Source organism: Lissotriton helveticus, chromosome 7 (genome assembly GCF_964261635.1).
Source record: "Lissotriton helveticus chromosome 7, aLisHel1.1, whole genome shotgun sequence".
NCBI classification, from domain to species: domain Eukaryota; kingdom Metazoa; phylum Chordata; class Amphibia; order Caudata; family Salamandridae; genus Lissotriton; species Lissotriton helveticus.
Window position 1 is genome coordinate 1,089,422,866 of NC_136068.1, and position 23,569 is coordinate 1,089,446,434.

At 44.8% G+C, this 23,569-nt stretch overlaps 1 protein-coding gene across 2 annotated transcripts in view; it reads right to left on the reverse strand.

Annotated features, from left to right (window-relative positions):
* The window catches only part of CEP131 (centrosomal protein 131), a 441,974-nt gene that overhangs the window by 102,943 nt on the left and 315,462 nt on the right, over positions 1–23,569 (reverse strand). For both annotated transcript variants that reach the window (XM_078654173.1, XM_078654174.1), the window contains one exon: positions 14,496–14,697. In XM_078654173.1, coding sequence (XP_078510299.1) covers positions 14,496–14,697 — 202 coding nt within the window. The remainder of the gene's footprint in view (positions 1–14,495; positions 14,698–23,569) is intronic.

Genomic DNA, 23,569 nt, shown 5'->3' on the forward strand with positions numbered 1-23,569 from the left:
GCCAGAGTTGCCTGAAGGCTTGATTAGCTTCTTAGCCGGGCCCGAAGGTGGGGCAGTAGAAGCAGTGTGAGGGTGTGTACCCGAGGGCGAGGGTGTGACCAGGGCCTTCTTTGGGTGTGTCGAGGAAGGGTCGGGGTCGACGGTCTTACTTACGACCCGCTGTGCTGGAGTGATGCCCTCGACTTCGGAGTCTTCTGCCTTGGAATTGCTGTTGACGTCGTGTTGTTCTGGAACGTTGACACCTTCATCAAAGAGGTCGTTCGGAATTGAAGCAGAAGATCGAGCCATTGTTTGCCTCGCTCTTCGGTCCCGGATAGTCTTCTTGGAGCGGAAAGAGGCACAAGCGGAACAGTCTCTGGCCTCATGCTCCAGGGAGAGGCACAGGTTACACACTTCATGAAGGTCGGTGTGAGGAAACTTCAACCCACATTGAGGACACTTTTTAAATGGCGTCCTTTCCATGAGCTGGAGTCGAGGCCTAGTTAGGCCCGAAGGCCGTCGACGACGACCGTAATCGAAGTTTTTGGTGTTGAAGGGTAGTGTCGACTAGAAAAGCGTTCGAAACTTAAGTTCTGTAAGTTGGTGAGGATTGCGCGCCGAAGGAAATCGGTTCCAACACGGAGCTCTGGAAACACATCCGAGCCCGGTGGCGGAAAAAACAATCTGGGGATGGAGCCGATGCCCATGCGCAGTATCATCCAAAGGTGGAGTCACCTATCCCGTGACTTCCAAAGACTTTTCTACAACAAAACAAACTGCATACATCCGGGCCCAAAACTAGGTGGCCATCTATGCATAGTGTGCAAACTGCAGCTCATATGCCTCGAACAATACAACTATATTTCTCCGGACATGCTGGCCCTGAATTGGCTCCATATGAAGCTCGGATACAGTTAAAATTGCATGCATGGCACACAAAGCTATCCACTTCAAGACCCTGTTTTAACTCGCTCAGAAGCTGGAGCTCTCATATGGTTCAAGAGCCTCCAGAAGCTCCAGCACCCTATTGCTCAAACCACAAAAAAGCAAGAAAAAAATAAGACCTACAATCGAGCCTTCTCAGATTTGGTTCTGAGGATCTGGAACTCCCTTCCCCCCGAAGTCAGGGTGAACCCTTCCACTTTCCTCTTCAAAAAAGAAGTCGAAGGGCTCTTGCTGAAGAAATTTCTGCCTCAGTCAGGCTTCTCCATTGGACACTGGGCCATAGACGTTGATTGGTGGCTCAGCTGCCTGGCTCACGAGAATGTCGGACATTATAAGACTGTGAATTTTTTGCTTTGTTGATTCTGTTTTGTTTGCTTTTACCCTTCTTGATGCATAAACTGTAAAGTGCTCCGATACCCTCTGTGGTTATGTTCACACTTATATAAAACTTTCTAAATAAATAGAGAGTCATGGAGTGGAGTATTGTCGAGTGGCATGGAGTGTTGTGAAAGGAGTGGAGTAAAGTGGAAGAGCACAGAGTGGCATACTGTGGAGTAGACTATTGTGGAGTGGTATAAAGGGTCATGGAGTAGAGTGTGGTACAGTGGAGTGGTATAGAGTGAAGTAGAGTGTTGTAGAGTGGCATAAGTGTCATGAAGAGTCAGGGAAGGAGTAAAGTACCATAGAAAGTAGGGGCAAGTAGTGGAGAGGCGAGAGTGTATTGGAACAGAGTGTTGTAGAGTGGAGTACAATGTGGTGGAGTGGCATAGAGTGGAGTGGCATAGAAGGAGCTGTGTAGAGTGGAATCCAGTGGAAGAGTGGCATAGAGGGGAGTGGAGTATCATCAAGTGAAGTGTTTTGGAGTAGTGGAGTGGAGTGGTGTAGAGTAGAGTAGTGGAGTGGTGTAGAGTAGTGTAGTGGAGTGGTGTAGAGTAGTGGAGTGGAGTGGTGTAGAGTAGTGGAGTGGCGTTAGAGCAGTGGAGTGGCGTAGAGTAGAGTAGTGGCGTAGAGTAGAGTGAAGTGGCGTAGAGAATAAAGTGGAGTGGCATAGAGGGAGTTGTGTACAGTGGAGTAGAGTGCCAGAGTACAGTAGACTAAAGTGGCAAGGACTGGCATAGACGGAGTTGCGGATAGTGCTGTAGAGTGTCTTAGAGTTGGATAGAGTGGAGTAGAGTGGCATAGAGTGTTGTGGAGTGAAGTGGCATAGAGTTGAGTGGCTTAGAGTGTTGTAAAGTGTTGTGAAGTAGAGTGGAGTGGAACGGTGTAGTGTAGAGTAGAGTGGAATAAAGTGTCAGTGTAGAATAGGAGGTGCGTAAGTTGGAGTGGCATGTTGTGGAGAGTGCGGTGACTCGTCATAGGGTATAATGGAGTGGAGTGTGGCAGAATGAAGTGGAGTGTTGCAGAATGGAGTGTTGTGTCAAAGAGTGGAGTGACACAGAGTGGAGTGGTGTAGAGTGGCATAGGATGAAGTGGCGTAGAATGTCACGGAGGTGTAGAGCGGCGATGAGTGGTGTAGACTGTCGTGGAGTGTCAGAATGTCGAGGAGTGGAGTGGCTTAGAGTGGTATAGAGCATTGTGGAGTAGAGAGGAGTGGAAGAGCTTAGAGTGGCGTGCAGTGGAGTAGACAGTGGAGTAGACTGTGGAGTAGTGTGGTACAGCGGAGTGGCATAGAGTGGAGTAGTGCATTGTACAGTGGCGTAGAGTCCTGTAGAGTGGCATGGAGTGGTGTGGAAGGTGCAAAGTGCCAAAGAGAGAAGGAGCAAGGAGTGGAGGGGCATGCAGTGAGTGGAATGGCGTAGAGGGTGTTGCATAGAGTGGAGAACATTGTTGTCAAGTGGAGTGGCATAGAAGGGAGTGGAGTATCATCAAGTGCAGTGTCGTCAAGTTGAGCAGAGTGGAGTGGCATAGAGGAAGTTGTGTACAGTGGAGTAGAGTGCCAGATTGTAGTAGACTAAAGTGGTATGGCCTGTCATAGAGGAGTTGTGTACAATGCTGTAGCCTCTTAGACTTGGATAGAGTGGAGTAGAGTGGCATAGAGTGTTGCAGAATGGGGTGGAGCGGCATAGAGTGGAGTGTCGTAGAGTGGCACATAGTGTAGTAAAGTTTTGTGATGTGGAGTGGAGTAGTAGAGTGGAATAAAGTGTCAGTGTTGTGGCAAAGAGTGGATAAAGTGTTGTGGCGTAGATTGGAGGGGCATAGCGTGGAGTGGCATGTCAGAGTGCAGTGACGTGTTACAGAGTAGAGTCTCGTATAGTGGAGTGTTGCAGAATGGAGTGGTGTGTAGTACAGTGGAGGGGCGTAGAGTGGAGTGGCGTACTGTGGAGTATGCATGGTGTGGAAGAGCACTGCCATTACAGACAACACATTTTCAATTGAAATGACCATTACATTTGAAGAGACATACAGTTTTACGGATGAAAGTATACACAAAAATTGTGTGAAAATGTCATCACCTTGTGTATTAATTTGTTTTGATTATATTAAAATATTTATTTCCATAACATTTCAAAACTATTTTTTAAAAAAATGTGTAACATAAATCCGCTCACTTTGAAGTCAGAGAAAGAAAAGTAATCACAAAGCTCCCACAGAAGGCAAAGCCTGACATTTGACTTCTGTCTTTGAATACACAGCAAATGTGACAAGGTTAGAGCAAGATTGAAGGGCTTGTTTACAGAAAGCTAGCACCTAGGTTATGCTCCACGGGAGGGGCAAACTCAAGCTGGAGTCTAAAACAAATACTCATGACCAATTATGCCATTCTTCCCTGAGTGTTCATGTGGCTGAGCACGTTGATTGTGGAGTGGATGCAAGGTCTGTTAAGCGCGGCAGAAAGTATTGGAACGGTTCCTGTCTTTGGGGATCATTGCCGGGTAGACTTCTGCTACACAATGCTTCACTCATTTACAGCACTATGTCATGTCATTTAACCATTTGTCCACTGATTGCAATCTCCTCTGTATCCAGACCTTCAACACTTGTCACTTGGCTAAGACTATCTCCATGGATGCCAGGTGGCGAACTACTAAAGGAAATTGGGATGTGTCATACAGCAGTGCCACTATCTCAGCTAGTATGTTAAATAGTTGTCAATATTCCAGTACCTTAGGACATTGCCATGCCATTTGTAAAAATATTTGCATTTGGAAGACCACATCTTTCACATGCTAATCGATCTTTGAGACTGAAAACGGACATTCTTTCCGGAGCATAATACTGGTGCAGGTATTTAAAATGCATTATTTATGTTTATAGTTTATGGCATTTTCTGCACCTGGGAGCACGAATATGCCCATGTTTTATCAAGGTCCTGACATCGAGCATATGTTATAAGATAGAAGCTCTGGGTACAGGAAAGATATAGCGTGACCTATGTACGCTCATTGTATATAGATTGTGAGCATGGTCATCTCAGGTGGCGACCTGGGGAATTCTGCAAATGGGCCCTTAGCTGCAGAGCGTAGTCTATGTTAATACAACACTGCTATTGCATATTTGTTCCCCACTCTCATAAACTGCAGAGATATAAAGACTCCCTTGAAGAGGTCGCCAAAGCTATGCATTCCCCTCTAATGTAATAGTTCCTTCACTATCTTTTCTTTAGTAGGTGGATGTAAAGGGTTATCTGCAAAAGGTAGCAAGGGTGAGTACAGCAAAGTGATGTTCATTAGTTTAGCCATATCCTGCCAGGAACAACAGGTTGCAGCAACTACATTAATATCAGCCCTTTTGGGGTGCAGCCTTATGCAAAGCGATCCCAGTAACGGCCTAGAGAGAATGATGACCCCTAAATGATGCACTTCCGTCACCAGGTAATATATATATGGATCCGGTAGTGCCAGTCCTTCCTCCTGCATGGGTCGATTGAGCACCTCCCAGCAGGCTGGTTCCTCCCCCATATCAGCCTAATTAGGGTCTATCAGAGTTGGCTGAACAGTAACTGGGTGGGGTTGTAGTCAGAAGTAAGCAAATAGGTATAGAAACTTTGGGAGCACAACCATCTTTAGTGGGGATATCCGCCCAATCATAGAAAGTGGCATGTGGATCCAGCGGTCAACACAAGTTGTAATTTGCTCCACTGCCGTGCCAAAATTGCATCTGGCCAATTCAGTGGTGTCTCGGGTGACCCATATACCCAGCTATTTAACACCATCAGGGTTCCATTGCAGGCGATAGTGCTGGGACATACTCTAAATCAGTTAGAGGTAAAACCTCAGACTTCTCCCAGTTGATACGCAGCCGAGTGGCCCTCAAATTGTACTACCACATGCACAATAGAATATAAGCTCTTCTCAGGCCACCAGATATAAAGAATCAAGTCATCAGTATACAGCGAGATCACTAGGGAGCTATTCCCGAGCCATAGCCCAAGATATGAATACAAATCTCGAATAAAGTATGCTAGCAGTTCAATGGCAAACACAAAGATTGAAAGGAATAGAGGACAACCCAGCCAGGTGCCCCTACCAACAGCAATGGTGTCAGAGTACATTCTATTGATCCAGACTGTGGCTGTTGGTGTAGTATATAGCAAATCAATAAGCTTCTGAAAATAGCTGCTAAAGCAGAGTTGCCGAAGAACCTTCCTAATAAACGGGCATAACAGTGAATCAAACACTTTTTCAGCGTCAAAAAGGATCACCACCGACGGCAAGTGTGGGTCCACCCTGTGGAGGAGTGCAATGTACATTCTCAGATTAAAAGCTGTAGATCTTTGGGGTATAAACCCTGCTGGTTCCGGCAGGAACAAAAATTGATTGACGGGTTGGAGGAGCTGTGCCAATAATTTTGCAAGTACTTCTTTATTATAAGTATTTAATAGGGACAATGGCATGTAAGATGTACGGTGTGTGGACTCTTTGTTCAGTTTCAATAACACGGTAATAACCGCCTCCTTCATGGTGGGGGGAGAGAGTAGGTTTCCCCTAGCTATGGCTGCATTATAAGTCTCCAATAATCGGAGAGCCAGCAAGTCTATGTACTCTTTGTAAATCTCTACTGGCAGCCCATCACCACAGGAAAACTTACGACTGTTTAGTGTCATTATTGCCTTTCTAATCTCTTCTATCATCAGTGGGGAGTTGAGAATCTCCCTAACCTCACCTTCGAGCCAGGCTAATGCCACTTAGTCCAAATATCGAGCTATTTTGGCTACATCTGCCTGTGCCTCTGAGATGTAGAGCTGCTCATAATACCACTGAAATGCGGCTCCGATGTCGGCAGATGCCATGGTGATCTCCTCTTCTTATGTGTAGATATAAGTAATCGTCCCAGGGTCTCAAGTGGTTTTAGTAAATCAGGTCAGCATTCTACCAGGTCTATCCCCTTCCCTGAACTGTCTGGCGGCGTCTCCCCTGCCAAGGTAAAGGGTCTCCATTTCGGCCTCTTCTCAAAATTAGTCCAGAACCAACTGAATTCGGCCCAGTGTAATCAAGATAGCATGCTCAGTCTCCAGCATCTTAATTTCAGACTTGAGCTGGCGTAATCGGTTGCGGATTGCTTTTAGAACCCCTGAACTCTTGGACATACACATGCTACTTATCCAGGCTTTAAAAGCCTCCCACAAGAGACAAATATCATCCACCGTATTCTCATTTAGATTGCAGTACTCCACTATATCCTAGCCTCCCTGATTTCAGTTTTAAAAACGACATCCCTAAATTCAGCGCCTTTCAGGCACCAGCCAAAGAATTCGATACTGGGAGGACAGGACGGTCATACAGCACTAGTTCCACCGGAGGTCAGACTGGACAGGATCATCACCCCCTGAAATGAGCCCATCAATGTGAAGGACAGCATTGACATGTCGATCCAAGAGGACATCTTGTTTATCGGGAAGTAGAATCTGCAGGGCGTGATACCCTCCAGGTGTCTACGAGTTTGCACAATTGCATTTTATGGTTAAGAGCAGTACTCATGTGTAACGGAACAAGCCGCCTAAGAAGTTCTGTCTAGGTGTGTGGAAAGTATTGAATTAAAGTCCCATTTCCATATTATGGGTCAGTCTTGATATTAACCAACAGTAGTTGTTGACCCTCAAGCACTCCTGCAACAATTATCACCCTTCCTGAAGTATACCACAAGGCGGTCAATGAAAATAAACCGGAGAGTCTACCTATCCAGGCTTGCAACCCCCAAAGAATAGGCAAAGTAGAAGTACCAACGAGGACCCCAAGAGGAGACGAAGGAAGGCAGACACAATAGAGAACAAAGAGTTTCGTGTAGCAGAGTCACATCCACCCTGTGGCGCTTCAGGTATGTTATAAAATGTTGTGCTCTACGTGGGTTGTTCTTCCCCCAGACATTTCAGGTGATCATATTCGGCATAGTGGTTGTCAAATCCCTGGTGGGCAGCTCAATCCCCAAGTCCCACTGAACATTACAGGGTCAGCATCTGTGTGTGTGCCATGTGATGTGGTTGTGCAAAAATCAATACAAATAGCCAAAGCCACACCCTTTCCTCTCCCACGCCAAACCACGCTCTTGAAAACAAAAACATCACTTTACTCACAGACACTGCATCATGCATCTTACTAGAGGTATATACGTGTAACACAGGACAGCTTAGGCTACGCATTATGACATAGTCTATTAAAGTATCTAAGCAAGCCTGGATAGATACAGAGGCAACTTGCAGACTTATTACACTTGTCTTTGTTGCTTAGTGCAAGCTCCCCAAGTTGGCGGCTACTCCTCGTGCAAGTCAGTCTGTCTGAACATGGGCGAGGGGGCCCCCACGTGATGATTATAGCAACAGACAGATGTGTGAGGGAGCCAACAGCAGCAGACAGAAAGGCCTACCATTGTAAAGTCGTCCTACATGCAGATCAATGCAAGTGCTCAAGGTGAGGCATAGATACACCCATAGAGCCAATAACATTATGTGAGAGATGAATACCCCATTGACCAGCAAATAGTGAGTTGTGGTAATCTAGTCTCATTAGTACTGCTTCAGTAAGGTTGTTTCATTGCTGAGTGGCCAGTTGTTTTTAGTTTAGCTTTGGTGTTAAAAGAGCAGATGTGTGTCAAATGTGAATCCTAAAATTCATATATTCTGTACAGGTGAGGGTGCATTATTGGACCTATCTTTACAGTGGCTAAGCAGACACTTAAAATGCTGGTTTTATTATCTTTGAAGGCTAAAAACCTTTTCCTGGCTTGATGTGTAGTAGATTGCTAGAAATTTGCTCTGGTTTTGGAGTGATGCATCACACTGCCCATGAACTAAACAAATAAGCGCCATGTTATTAGCAGAGTAAAAGATTAAAATGGGTTTACCAGGTCACAATTATTTTGTGTTACTGTATAGCATAAACCACAACCACTGGGCAGCAAAGGGTGTTACAAGCCTATATGAACACCTAAGTAAGGGGAAAATATGCAATATATAGTGTTAGATTAATTAAGCTAAGCATGATGCAATATTTTTCAAATACACATAGTTCAACGGCAGAAACACAACACCTACAAATCTATATTAATACGGATCCATACTTCAGAGACAGCATCCCACGCAGTGTCATTTATTTGAAGGGTTCAAATTGTAACAAAAAAATGAAGCATTTCTAAATCAGATTTCTAATATCCACAAAACACAGTTATGAGGAAAAATGTTCTGCTTCAACATAGTCAACATTTAGTGTACTGAAAGTTTCAAGCAGGTCTCGAGTAGAAATGATATTACAAATTATGAATTTAAGCTTATTAATGTGACTCTTCAAATGCTTACAAGGCCAAGATACATTGAAGATATATTGGATGGGTCAGGGGTATATATTTGGTATTCTCATAGTATCAACACTGTAGAAGGCTTAAAAGAGCTTGACACAGTTGTCCTAGTAAGTCCCCTCCTTGCTCCCAGTTCTTGAACAAAAATGTCTTACATCTAGTATGCCTTACATTTTTACCCCTCGAAGGTGCCACCTCTATCCTGGGTATAGTATCTAATTTTGCTACCATTGTTGAAGAGGCATACAATATCATTGAGTCCTGCGGCAAATCTAGTTCCTGAGGCGGAAGGCCGGGAACAAATGTTGGTGACTTTTTAAAAAAACTGTATTGTCGATTTTAATTTCCCTGCTCCCTCTCTTCTGGGCATTCTTCCTTGTTATCAGCTGTGGCAGCCCCTCGTGCAGCGGACATTAGCGCTGCCGAGGCTTGAGATTACACCCGCCGCCATTCCCCACTGGCCTACAGGCCACGCCCACGGCCGCGAGACCACGCCCCCTCCCTATAAACATGTGCAATCCTCGTAAGCGCAGCGGACGAGCGCAGCGGGCGCGCCGTCAGCGCGCCGAAGGCAAGCCCGTCTGCGCCCGTCCGCGGCCGGACGGGGCAAGGGGCACAGCACTATGCCCATTCTGTCTCATACCTCCCCGAAACACTGTGCGCATACCAAGGCCCTTGGGAACTCAACCAGGTAACACTGGGTCATATCATTGACGCTGGGATACTAAACCCTCATCCGCTCTCTCCAACTTTTCCCAATCGGCTACCAGCAATCCGCCCTCCCACCTGCCCTCAAACTACTGACACATCAACCATTTCTGCCTTCTTATTAAATACTCGGTCGGCTGTAAAACACCTCCTGGACACCCAGCAACCCAACCTACTATTCCTCACGGAAACATGGTTCTGCCAGGACTCCCTGCCCAACTTGCTTGCGGCCCTGCCCTCGTTCTATTATGCTCTTCGAGCAGACCGACCCCCCGGCAAAGTAGGGGGGGTGGCTCTAATTATCCGTTCTGACTTACACTTCCAAGTTTTACCCTACCCTCCAATCCCAGCAGTGGACTATCTAGTCGTACGCTCTAACTCCTTCCAGACACCCATTACGTGTGTCTTGATGTATCGCCCCCCAAAAAATATGCCGCACTTCCTACCAGCTTTCCAAGACTTGCTAGCTACATTAGCTGTGAACAACTCGGCAGTCCTGGTACTTGGTGACTTTAATTTCTGGCCATCTGACCCAGCTGAAGACGCCCCCTCCAGAGACTTTACGGAATCACTCCAGAGCTTGAACTTCATCGCTCACATTCACACCCCTACCTATCTCCAGGGTCATACCTTGGACCAAGTCTGGTCCCTCAATATCCCCCTCCATGCTCCCACTGTGACCCCTTGTTTGTGGTCTGACCACCACTGGATATCCTTCTCCCTGAATTGAAGTCTCTCCTTTAAACCCTCATTGCCCAAAAACACTTCGGCTCGCAACTGGGGCAAAGTTGACATCCCATGACTCTGCTCCTCCTTATCAACCACTTGTCCGACCATAGAGGACCAAGCCACATTGCTCCAAGCTGAAACTCTAAACAAATGGCTGTCCAATGCCTGTGACCAAGTGGCCCCTCTGAGACGAATCGGGATTAGACGTGCTCATGACGTAAACAAATGGTTTAGCCCTGAGCTCAAGGAGAAAAAACTAGCTGTCCGCCGTGCAGAACGCGCTTGGAGACGCACCTACTACACCGCCTCTAAATCATTGTACTCCTCCATCCAGGCTGAGTACAAGAAAGCCATCCTAGAAGCAAAAACCTGCTACTTTTCAAACAAAATCCTACGGGCAGAGAACCAACCAAGAGAAATCTTCGCCACAGTCTTTGAATTGGCCTCTTCTGATAGGACCACCTCCAAGCCGGTACCCTCCCAGCCCCTGTGTGACTCGCTGAACAACTTTTTTTATCAATAAAATTGCAGATATTAAGGCTAACATCCCCTCTCCCTCCCCATTTTTCGTCAACCCCGACTCGCCACCCATTACCCACCAACTTGATCAAATAGCCCCCCTGTCTAAAGAAACCTTTGTCTCCTTGCTCCCTTGCGTTAAGTCTGGTTCTCCTTTGGACATCTGCCCAGCCTACCTCTTGCGCGACATTTTCCTAACCTGTCCTCTCCCTGCCCTTACCTTACCTTTCTCAACGATACCCTTAAGTCAGGAACTGTCCCCCCTTGTCACAAATCTGCCACCATCATCCCAATCCTAAAAAAAACGGACGCAGATCCAACAGCGCTAGCAAATTATTGGCCCATTTCCCTTCTCCCCTACCTGGCTAAGGTCCTCGAACGCTATGTTACCAAAGTCCTCAGCTCTTTCATCGAGGACAGCGGCTATCTTGCCCCTTGCCAAGCAGGGTTCCACCCTCTCTATTCCACCGAAAAAGTGGTGGTCTCGGTTTTAGACACACTTAGAGAGGGGCTAGACGCTAACCTCCCACAGGCACTGGTTCTTCTTGACTTGTCGGCCGCCTTTGACACGGTGGACCACACCATCCTCCATCCCCGTGTCAAGGCGGCTGGCATTGGAGGTTTAGCCCTAGCCTGGCTCAGCTCATTTCTGAGTGATCGCGCACAGGCAGTCCATCTGGCGAATTTTTCCTCCCAAGCACGCAAAGTGCAATGTGGTGTCCCTTAGGGATCTTCTCTCTCCCCTCCTCTCTTTAATTTGTATATTTTCCCGCTTATTTCTGCCTTACAAAGATGACCTCCAGCTCATCTTCAATTTTTCTAATCCTTCGGATTCTATTCATAATTTTCAGTCGGTGATGGTCTTTATCAGGGATTGGATGAGCTTTAACCACCTCAAGCTTAACCCTGATAAGACCGAACTTCCCCTCACTGGCGGCAAACTCAACCCTTGGTCTCCCATCTTCTGGCCCCCCTCTTTTGGTCCGCCCCCTTCTCCTTCTTTCTCTGTTAAGACACTGGGAATCACCCTCAACCAACAACTCACCGTACATTCTCAGATCAGCACGGTGGTTTCCTCCTGTTTCTTTACTTTGCGCACTATCCGGAAGATCTCACGTTTTTTTTCCCTCTCTGCTCTTAAATTGATCCTGATGGCTATGGTCCTCTCCCGTTTAGATTACGGGAACGTCCTGTACAATGGTGCTCCAGCGTACGCCATCCGACGGCTCCAACTGGTGCAAAACCAAGCTGCCCGCCTAGCCTATGGCTTACCCAAATCAAATCACACTACTCCCCTCCTAAAATCCCTCCACTGGCTCCCTATTAGACAAAGGGCCCTCTTCAAGATAGGATGAATTACCTTCCAGGCTCTCGCAGGAACAGCCCCTGAGTTCATCAAGTCTAAAATCAAACCTTACATCCCCACCAGACAGTTGCGCTCTTCTTCTCTGTCCCTTATGGTGGTACCCAGGTTTAAGAAGAGCAGAATGGGAGGTTCCAATGTTTCTGTCCTTGCCCCACAATTTTGGAACTCTCTTCCTCTCTCTATGAGATCTGAAACCTCCTAGCTGGAGTTCCGCAGCACCCTGAAAACCTTTTTGTTCTCACAGGCATTTTAAAACCTAAACCATCTCTCCATCCAACTCAGGAACCGTTCTCCTCAATAGCGCCATGAAACCGCCTGGTGTACGCGCGCTCAACAAATACCTTCAAATTCAAATTCATTAGGTTTCTTAGGGCATTATATTCTTCCAGTCCATCATCAGACAAGTTTGTTATTGATCCAGAGCCAGTGCCGCCATCTACACTTATGATTAAGCTTTTCAACTCCTACTTTCCGAACACAGGGATCAAAACAAATATCCTAGATAGTCCAGTTATTATCAAAGGCCTATGTGAGGTCTTTCAGTGTGGACTTCGGAGCTAATCATTTACTTCATGAATCTTTGGGGTTTTCAGGAGACAGCAAACTGCAGACAGTAGTTAAACAAAGGCATGCGACAATTGAAAGGTGTGGCATTCTATGGGGTTCATTATGATTTGCACATAGCAGGGGTCCCAAAATTACTGGGGCTGGAGCTACTAATACCAGTAGGTGGTAATTCCACCCATGCAAAATGGAGATACTAGTGCACATCACCAGAGTAGGAAATAATCATGAGCACTGCAGATACCTAGGTTATTACAAATTGCAGGGACTTCCCAGTTACCACCTGTTCAAAGCAGGAGATAACTGGGAGCGAGGGGAACCAATTCAGTCATGGGGTGGGGAATCAAGTGGGTGTCAGGGTTCAGGGAAGGTTTTAGGGGTGCTGGGGGAGCTTTCCATTCTCTCTGTGGTGTTGCTGGAGACAGGGTGAGGTTGGGAGCTGTGCCTCAGCACTATGGGTGTGCCCGCGACCCACATGGAGTTTTACCAGGTGCTTTTCCACCCATTGGTCCTGCACCAGGTAATGCCAGGTGTGGAAACAGCAGGTCACATTGAATCAGCTGAACATTATACTGCTGGGGACTCCGCTAGAGTGGATCCATAATCAGAACCTATGTCAACCTTTCTTCTGGACTCTGAAGCTGCTCTTTGCTGTTCTCAAGGAGTATGTAGTTCTCATTTTCACAGAACTTGATCACAAAAAAAGGCCAGACCAGAAAACAAGGACTTCCCAACTAGTCTTCTCTCTATCATCTGACAATACTGATTTACTAATGGAAGATTGTTCACAAAATCTGCCAAATCATATATTTTGTTTTAGGAAAATCACCTGGATAACATTCTTGATGCTCCCAGAGAGGTGAAGAACAGTTATTCAACAGTCCACACGAAACCATGATCCTGTCTTCAGTGAGCTGTAACTCAAAGTGCATGAAGGTGTGTAATACTGCCATGAGCCTGGGTTCCTTAGGAAAAGCAGTTGTCTTTATGGTCACCTTTTCCCCTCAAGCAGGTTTGCGGTTTTACCCGTTTGCTGCCTATTTCCTGAATACTCTAGAAACTGTCTCCTGCCACAGGAGACAGTTTATGGCACGAGGTGAAGATTTAGTAGGGTATATTAATATAGCAATGGTTCATTCAGCACTGAGGGTAGGCCCCCAATGATTCAAAGGTCCAAAGTAGATCATTGCAATGAAGCCTGTTTTTAACCACAGAAGACAGGATGACTCGATAGTCTAAGGAGTCCTCGTACTTTGGAATAGCAATGGTTTCGATGCCCAATGGCAAGTTATAATGTGAAGGCAAGAACTGAAATAAAAAGCAGAGCCATGCTGTCTTGCGGGATGGCTGCATGCGTACTTTACCAGTACAAACAAAGTTAGTGACCATAAAAAAAAGTATTGCAAAAAAGTGATAATCTAAGAAGAATACAGTTATCTTGACAAAAAAAAAAAGGAGAATACAGTTATCTTGACAAAACAAAGAAAAGCACTGTAAGACTCAGACTAAGTGGAGACAAAGAAATCTCAACTACAGGTTAACCAAACATTTTCCCCCATTGTGAAAAGTGCTATATGATTTAGCACCCCTATTGCCATCTTTTGCAAGAGACAAATTTGCATTTTACTGTTGCTCCTCTGAAATTCTTAGCTTCATTCTGAACATTACAATCCTTTCCCCAAAAAGTATGTGATCTTGCTGTTTCGTCAACCCTATAACGTATACATGAGCGATTTGCTCCGCCCCCCTGCAAAGTTCTTGCCACAGAAAGGTGCCTTAGTTCATCTTTCAACCTTGCAAAAACCTGTGATTTGCCTAACCTTCTGCCATTAACAGAGGTCTTGGAATATTTTGTATCTTTTCCACAAAATGTTGGCATACCTTGGTTTCATCACTACAACTGAACGACTGTTTCGCCCATCTCAGACCCTAGAGTCCCCAGAATCACCCTGCATACCTTTGCTTAGCTAGCTCTCTCTCCCGCTGACTCAACTCCTCCTTTTCCCGCTCCAAGTTCTCCCTCAGTTCTTCCGTCTGACGTACATAACGCTGGGCAGCTCGCTCGTCCGACTGCATGAGCTCCGCTTCATGTAAGGCCTTCAGCTTTTTGATCTCTTGTTTATGTTTGGCTATTAGCTTCTGGATTTCAGGCTCCAATCCTGGAGAGACAAATGTATTGGAATGCTGAATGCAAAAGCAATAGTGGTAAAAGGCAGTTGATTAAGTGCCCAAAGAACCATCTTCTCCAAAATAAAAATCATGCCCAACCTCAATTGACCATTTTTTAAAAGTTTCTGTTGAAAACTGAGACAACCACCAGTCAACCGAAAAAACAGATTTAAACAAAAATGAAATGACAAACAAAAATAGCAAAAGCATTATTAACAATTTGTTTGCTTTTGGCAATGCTTTTTGGCACACATTTAAGAATATGAAAAACAAATAGGAGACAAAACTGAAGAATCTACGTAACCAATCAGTAAATAGGAAGGGAAGAAGTACTAGAGGACAAGGTGTCTTTCATTGGGGCCCTCCCACTCTCCATAATACAAAGAAAGCAAAACAAATGTTTGACTGGAGCATCCTTGAATCCATTTTCCAAATAATCTTCGTTAATTTCTCAACTTCAGTCTGGTCATATAGGTAGGAAAACATATTTAGAATATAAAGAGATATTGCATTTCTGTAATGAACAGAGCAATAGCCAATAGTAATAGCATAAGCAAGCAGACTCAACTGGTGCACTCCCACGGCAGAGCCAGAAAGGACTGCAGCAGAGTAATACACAGAATGGGGGTGATATCAAACTTGCTTCAAATATATATGTTTGTCTATGTTTGGTGATGATAGGATCCTGCTGTTAAAATCAGCAATTTTGCCAGTTAGGCAACGTCTCATTCGGGATAAAAACAGGAACTCGATCCTAGGCCCAGGTTCCCTTCTCTACCAATCATTGGCATTAGCACCAAATGCTGGTAGGAAATGTGGGCCAACAGAATGCCAGCCATTGCTACCTGCAACTCTCCCTACCCTTGTCACAGCAACATGCACATTATCCTTTAAGAGCAATTGTCTGACCCCCAGAACAACCTACACCTACTTGATTTTATTTATTTATTTATTATAAAGTTTTGTATAGCGCGAACAAGACCCGTGGGTATCCGAGCGCTTCACATAAAAAGCAGGTTACAGATCAACAGTATAGTCACACTAATAACAACACACAGATATGAGGTAGATAATTATAAGGCTTTGGGAGCATATAGATATATATCCTTTCCGAATGTGCATTATGCATTAAGAGGTAGGTTAAGGCTTAGTTTATATCATATTCCATTTCCGCAGACATGTAAGAGGTAGAGGATTATATGGCTTTAGGAAGTGAGATAAATATATAAGTTAACATTTACATGAGGTAGCATTTTGTATACAGCTTAGACTCAGTAGAGTCGCCGGTCTCATATCGTCGAATGTCCTACAGTTTATTCCTGTCAGGGGTTCCCCTTCTGCCGACGCAAATGTTCAGTAGTAAGGCCGCACTTGCTCGTAATTGTGATCAAATAAGCCTATGTAGGGAATTTGCTCATCATGAAGCTCTTCACTTCCCGCTTAAATGTTACAATATTCTGAATCTTCCTAATGCTTGGAGGGAGTGAGTTCCAGATTCTGGGGGCAGCTCCTGAGAACGCTCTGTCAAAGGTTTTTTTCTTTCGGAAAAAGGATGACCTCAGCAGCAACTCCTTGGCACTCCTAGCTGGTCTGTTACCTCCTGATAGCTCAATTTTCTTGGCTAGGTATCTTGGTGTGTTGTAGTGGAGCGCTTTATGGGTGATACATGCTATCTTTAGTTGAATTCTGGCTTCAAAGGGTAGCCAGTTTAATGCTTTCAGGTGAGGGGATATATGGTCGAATTTTCTTGATCCCGTGATGAGTCTTGCCGCTGTGTTGAGGCAAGCTCTTAGTGGTGCTGTGGACGTTTTTGGTAAGCCGGCTAAGGTGGTGCAACCATATTCAATCCGAGAGATAACTAGGGATTGGATTGCCAGTTTAAGATCCGCCTCTGAGATGAATGGTTTCAATTTTCTTAGGTAATTCAGCTGGAAGCGGGCACTTTTAGCCATTGAGTTAATGTGGGCTTTCATGTCAAGGTTTTCATCTAAAGTGATTCCTAGCGATTTAGCTGAGTTGACTAGGGTTGGGGTGCAGTTTAGCGCCGTCACCAACTTGGTCCATTCCTTTATTTCTGCCTGGCTCCTTGTTGGTGAGATTAGTAGGAACTCTGTTTTGTGGGCATTTAGCTTCAAATGATTGGTAGTTAACCATTGCAATGCCATTTTTAAAGTCTCATTCATTAGCTCAATGTCTTCAAGGGAGGCGATCTTTATGTATATCTGCGTGTCATCCGCATACATGTGGTAGGATATCTGTGAGTTTTGGAGAATTTCTGTAAGAGGTTCAACGTACAAGTTAAACAGGTCAGGTGATAATGTCGATCCTTGTGGAACTCCAATTGAGTTAGGGCATATAGGTGAAATTGATTGGTTGACCAGGAATCGTTGTGTTCTGTTTCGAAAGAAAGGCTCGAACCATTTCAGAACATTTCCCGCCAGCCCCATCCTGTCCTGCAGCCTGGTCAGTAATGCTTCGTGATTTACTGTGTCATATGCCGATGACAGGTCCAGGAGAATTAGTAGGCATGGTTGATTTTGGTCTAGGGCCTGTAACGCATCATCAACAATATGGAGGATCGCTGTTTCCGTACTATACCCTGATCTAAATCCTGATTGGCATTCATCTAGTAGGGAGAACTTGGTGATGGGTTGGCCCAGTTGGCACTGCATGCATTTCTCAATTAGTTTGGCCAGTAAAGGGATGTTGGTCAATGGGCGACAGTTATTCGGATCTGTTGCATCCGCTGTAGGTTTTTTGATTATGGGAACAACTTGCCCTGTTTTTAGACAGTCAGGGAGGATCCCTTGTGATAATGATGCATTTATTATTTTGGTCCAGATTGGGACCACAATATGGTTGATTTCTCTTACGCACTTCGCAGGTATGGGGTCGTGATAGTGGTTGTTAGGCTTGATTTCCGAGAGCGTTTTGGCGACCTTTTCCTGGTCATAAAATTCGAATGTGTCCCAGTATGCTTTGTTTTTTATCTTGCTACGCTCTGTTGTCGAGTCGGAATCATTCGTAGTCAATGGTTGGATGGGAAGGTTAGCCGCTGCGCTTGTGAGCTCCAATTCCAGCGCTTTGGCCTTCTCCGTGAAAAATGTTGAGAATTCCTCGCAGCTTAGAGGTGTTTTTGAGTTCTCATGAGCGGTTTTGGCTAATTCATTTGATTGTTGCTTTAGGATCTCAAAGAGTTTCCGTGGTCTGTTTATGGCATTGTCCAGTTCGGATCTTATATATTCCCTTTTGGAATTGATGATCTTTTTGTTATATTGGTTTCTGATTTTTCTGAGGGCTTTCAGCTCCGGGGATGATGGGTGTTGTCTCCATTTTCTTTCGGCCATTCTCAATTTGCGCCTGTCTTCATTCAGTGACCCATTAAACCATGGATTTTTTACCTTCTCCGTGACTCTTTTCAGTTTTAGTGGCATGGCGTCATTGACGATGTTCCCGACTGAAGTTATGTAGTGATCTGTCATCTCATTTACATTCTGCAGGTTGCTAGGTGGCTTTAGGTCTCTCTCACACCTTTCTACGAGTAGCTCAATATTAGCCTCTTTTGTGTCTCAAATCCATTTTTTGAGCTTGAAGGGTTGAACGGTCTTGCCCTTTTTCACTATGGGTATCAAGAATGTTATGGCATGATGATCTGACCAATCACACGGGGCTATTGAGAGGATTGATGTGTCTTTGACTCTCGAAATAATCCAGTCTAGCGTTGCTCCTTTCGAGTGAGTAGGTTGTGTGCATTCTTGATTGAGGTTTAGCTCGGCGAGGAAATCTTTAAGCGTGTTAACGAGTTTGTCATTATAGTCCTCCCAATGTAGGTTGAAGTCGCCTAGGAATATATTATTGCCATCAGTGTTAGAATTGGCCGTTATGATCTCCATTAACTGCTCTGTGAACTTTGCGTTCTCTCCAGGTGGGTGGTAAAACGCATGCAAGTTGCATCTTTGATTGGTTGCTGATCTTATATTAAGACCTAAGTATTCACAAGATTCGAGTGGGTCGGATTGTATTTGGTTGACCTCTATATCCGATCGGTGAATGCAGGCTATCCCTCCTCCGGTCTTTTTTAGTCTATCTAGTCTCACAATGTTATATTGAGGAGGTACTAATAAATCCATGGTTGGCGAAGATGATTCTGTAAGCCATGTTTATGTGAGGATTGCCAGATCAATTCCCTTGTTGATGATGAGGTCTGCTATGTCTGATGCATGTTTGGTTGCCGATCGACAATTGAGTAGGAGGCAGTTCAGTGGATTCCCAGTGCTGCGAAGGTTCATCTTATTGGTTTCGGTTATTAGCTGGATTTGATGTAAATTGTTAAGGTCAGGTTTTCTATCATTCTTTCTGGATGTTCTATTAGAATCGACTGGTACTATTTTGATTCTTTCCTCTCTTTCATGGCTCGCGGGTTCATACGTTCGGAGTAAGGCCTGGGTTTCCTCCACCGACAAGGACTTTGATCTATTTGGTCTGTTGTGCCTATTTGCTAATGGCATGGCCATCTCGTTGCTCTTTCTTTGTGAGGAGTGTACAAGGTTTTGTATATGCGTGACCTTGGAGTGAGTGCTTACCGTCATTTCCAGTATTTTTTCAATCGCTAGTAGAGAACTAATTGTGTCTTGTGCCATGTTGCCAACTAGTTTCTGAAGCTCTTTAATATCTTTCTGATTTTGGAGTGACTTCTTAGAAATGATTAACCTGTCTATCCGAGTTCTGCGTTTTTCTCTTCTCTGTTTTTGGTCTGTTCTTAATGTCGCAGTCTTTTTCTTTATATCCACTGTTTGAATGTCTGTTCCGTTTCTATTTGAGATGATGTGTGTATTATCTGGGTTTAGAGATGCTAGAAGTGTTTTTGTGGGTGATGTTGATGTTCTAACTGACTCTATTATGGTATTAGAGAGAGGTAAAGGGAGGTTGATACCTTCGATCTTATTTATTTCCCGATTCTCATTAAGTGATTCATTCGAAATCGATGTGTGTTCAGCGCAGGAAGTCCCAACATTTGAGAGTGGCGTCGACTCCTCCATTTGGAGTTGGTCCTGTTCGTTGTTCGAGACTAGTAGACCTCCCTGTCCATTCATCCTCATCATTCGATATTGTCAGACCGGTTTCATTTCTATATCTCGGGTTAATAGCCTGATCCTGGTGACCTCCAGTTCGATTGGCGTCTCTGGTAGTAATAATGTTGTTTACAGGAGTGACTTCTGGTGAGTTCCGATCTAGTTGGTATCTTGATCCCTCTAGCCGTTCTTTTACGGATGGAAATATCTTGTCGAACTTATCTAGTTCGCTGTTCGCTGCTTGTATCAGCACTATTCCAGTTTTATATATGGTAATGCATAGTTCGGCTCCACATCTTATTGAAGGCGAGGTCGTTATTTTTGTGCCATGTGGGATGTTTTTCATAGCTTTTATGTTAAGCATAATTGTGAAGGCATTGCGCCATTTAGCCGTTTTATTTGAGAAGAATATTAAGTCGTTCACTATAGTGCCTTTATCTATATTAAAGTATGGGTCAAAGAACAGTGTGTCTGGGTGTTTCCTCAAGGTATTATGTTTAAACTGTTTTGCTGCATTTTTGGATAATTTAGCTGGATATTTTATGCTCTGAGCATTCGAGCCAACAGCCCCATGGTATCTTTCGACCTTCAATGGGTTGAGGGTGTAGCAATATCGATCAATGTCTTTGAAAATACACCAATCTTTACTCTGTTTATATCTACAATGGTTATCTAGTATCTTCAATGGGTTGAGGGTGTAGCAATATCGATCAATGTCTTTGAAAATACACCAATCTTTACTCTGTTTATATCTACAAGGGTTATCTAGTATCTATAAATCTTTATTGTGACACCAAGTTCATATTTCCATGACTACTGGCTTCCCAAGAAAACCTGATAATATACTTTGGCAGTAAAACTACAAACTCAACTACTGAAGTTTCTTCACTGCATACCAGCAATCCTCATCAAGGAGGCATAGCTGGCTAAAAACGTTACTTGAGAGCAAGGCAATTGAATCTCCCTGAACATACAGCTATGATCCTCAAAAGGTTGGAATTCAGCAGTAAAAAAGAAAATCGTAAATAATCAGCCTTAAATATTAGCGACCGAATGTTGGACTGCAAGGGGGACATCATATGAACCAAGGTATGTCAAATTTTTCAATGGCTACATGGGAGTTGGTGTACATTAAAGATAAAGTCTCAAAAGTATTAAAATACTCTAAAATACTTGCAATAGATGAACGAATTTCATAGCAATATACCAAACGTTTAACTCGCCCACAACACCTTAGACGATGTTTCTGTATAGTGTTGATTTTTCATTTTAAGTTAAAATTGCAGTACAGAGCAGTTATGTAATTTGCTAACATCTCTGGTCGCATACATCAGTAATTTGGAAACGGACATGATGCAGTCTACCAACACATGGTCTTAACCTCTATTGAAAGCTTTATTTTAATTTCACTGCTCATTTAAAAAAAAAACCTGAATGAAATATCAGACTAATGTGGAATGCAATACATAGATGCCCAGTCCACATATGTATTCTTTGAATGGTTCAGCATCAGCCAGTTATGATCTGCTGATACGATGTTTTGGTTTCTTTTAATAGTGATCAATGTGAAAAAGGATAGTATACACCTCAGACCTGCAGGTGACGGTTCCGTTATTAAACTACTTAACCCTATAACTTGGTTGTATTGCAGGGTACTCATCATCATGTCTTGGAATTTGGAGACGAATACGGGCATTTGCAAAAGAGAGATGAGACACCTAGGCATAAAGATCACCCAGGATACTAAGGACCTCCCGGAGGTAAACTCCTCAAAGGTAATGTAGGAAGCGTGTAACCTGATGTTAAGCTGGTCCCGTTAGAACTGGGGTTCTCTAGTTGGCAGAGGTAGGTACCACTGTCCAAATAGGGACCCTTGCTTCTAGTCAGGGTAAGGAGGAATCACTCTTTAGATAACCTCTGCTCACCCCCTTGATAGCTTGGCACAAGCAGTCAGGCTTATCCGAAAGCAATGTGTAAAGTATTTGTACCAACACTCACAGTAACACAGTGAAAACACCACAAGATGACTCCACAACAGTTTAGAAAAATAAGGGTATTTAATCTAAACTACACAAGACCAAAATGACAAAAATCCAACATACACACTTCAAGAATATGGTTGCAAAAGAGTTCTTAAAGTTGCGATAGAATAACCCACAGTTGCGTTAAAAGTTCACAGTTGCGTCACGTTTAGTCAACAGTACCTTTTAAATGCGACAAAGTTCCAAAGCAGAAGCTGGTGCGGTGGAAAACAAGCGATGCGTTGCTACTGAGACCCTGGGGAGGCGATGCGACAACCCTGCTGCAGCAGCGGGCGTGTTGTGACGAATCCGGTCTGTATGGGGAGGAAGGTGATGACTTGTATGGATTCTGGTGCGTAGGTTCCGTAGGTAGTTTTTTCTCACAAAAGCACGATGCGGTGATCTGTAGGGGCGACGATGCGCGGACCAGCATTGATCTTCCTCTTGCAGCTCCTCGATGCGATGGCTCTCCGACGACACTCGCAGCAAACGGTGCGAAGATCTCACCCAGCGATGACAGGCTCTGCTACGACACTCGCAGCGATGGTAGTCTTCCCGCACCGGTCTGGTGCGTCCCGCAAACAAAGGGTGCGATGGCTCTGGCAGCGGCAACAGGCGCTGCGACAATCTCGACCTTCGTAGCAGCGGGAATTTACTCGCACTGTCGGGGATGCGCACCACAAGCGAGCGTTGCAACAAAACTTGCATAAAGTCTTTAAAAGCTCGGTTTCCAGCTTCCCAACACAGGTACAACTTCCAGAGGCACCACAACTGGCCCAAGCACTCTAGGAAGGACAGAACTCTCTCAGCAGAGTTCAGGGAAGCTGGGGGTGAAGTCCTTTTTTTCCTGGGACTTCAAAAACAGGGAGCCAGCTCTTCTCAGGCCCTTGGAGATTCCTTCAAGACAGGGGACACAGCACCAAAAGCAAAGTACTTCCCCTCTCCTTGGCAGCAAAGCAACAGCAGGTCAGTCCAGCAGAGCAACAGCAGGACAGTCTTCCTTCTTCAGTTTCAGCTTTCTCCTTGGCAGAGGTTCCTTCTTGATTCCAGGATGATCTAATTTTCTGTAGTCAGGTGTCCTGTACTTATACCCCTAAAAATCTTTGATCCCTTTGTGCAGGAGGGCTCTGAGCCCAGTCTGAACCAGTTCTGGGTGTTCCTTGACCACTTTGTTTTCCTGGCCTCTCCTTTCCTTTCAGAGAGAGGTGCAGGGTCGTCAGCCGCCCAGCAGGAGGTGGAGCAAGCATTGTGGAAGGCAGGCACAGCCCTATACAGGCCCAGGTGCTTCCCCCTCCCACTACTCTAGATGCAGATGGAGCTATTCAGCCCAGGGATGGCCCACTCAGACTCTGGGAGCCACCCAGCCCCTGTCACTCACAAACGAGACAGTCAATTACAAACAGGCCAAGGTACACAGAAAGGTCGGACAAGAGAACAGCAACTTTCCAAAAGTCCTGTTCTCAAAAACAGGATTTAAAAACAACCTTTCCTAAAAGATGTGTTATTAAATTCGGAGTTCAGGGATACCAGACTTTTATGTCCTATCTTGCTCCTATGGGAAGATATGCGGGTAGCAACTGTGGCCAGCATCCCCCATAATAGCCTATGGGGCAAGATAGCCTTACAATGGTGAAAAACGAAAATTGCTGTAATTCACTACCAGAGCATGTCACCTGCACCAGTACATGCTCTATCTTTCACATACACTGCACCCTGCTCAAGGGGGTACCTTGGGCTCTTCCATAGGGGTGACCAATGTGTACAGAAAG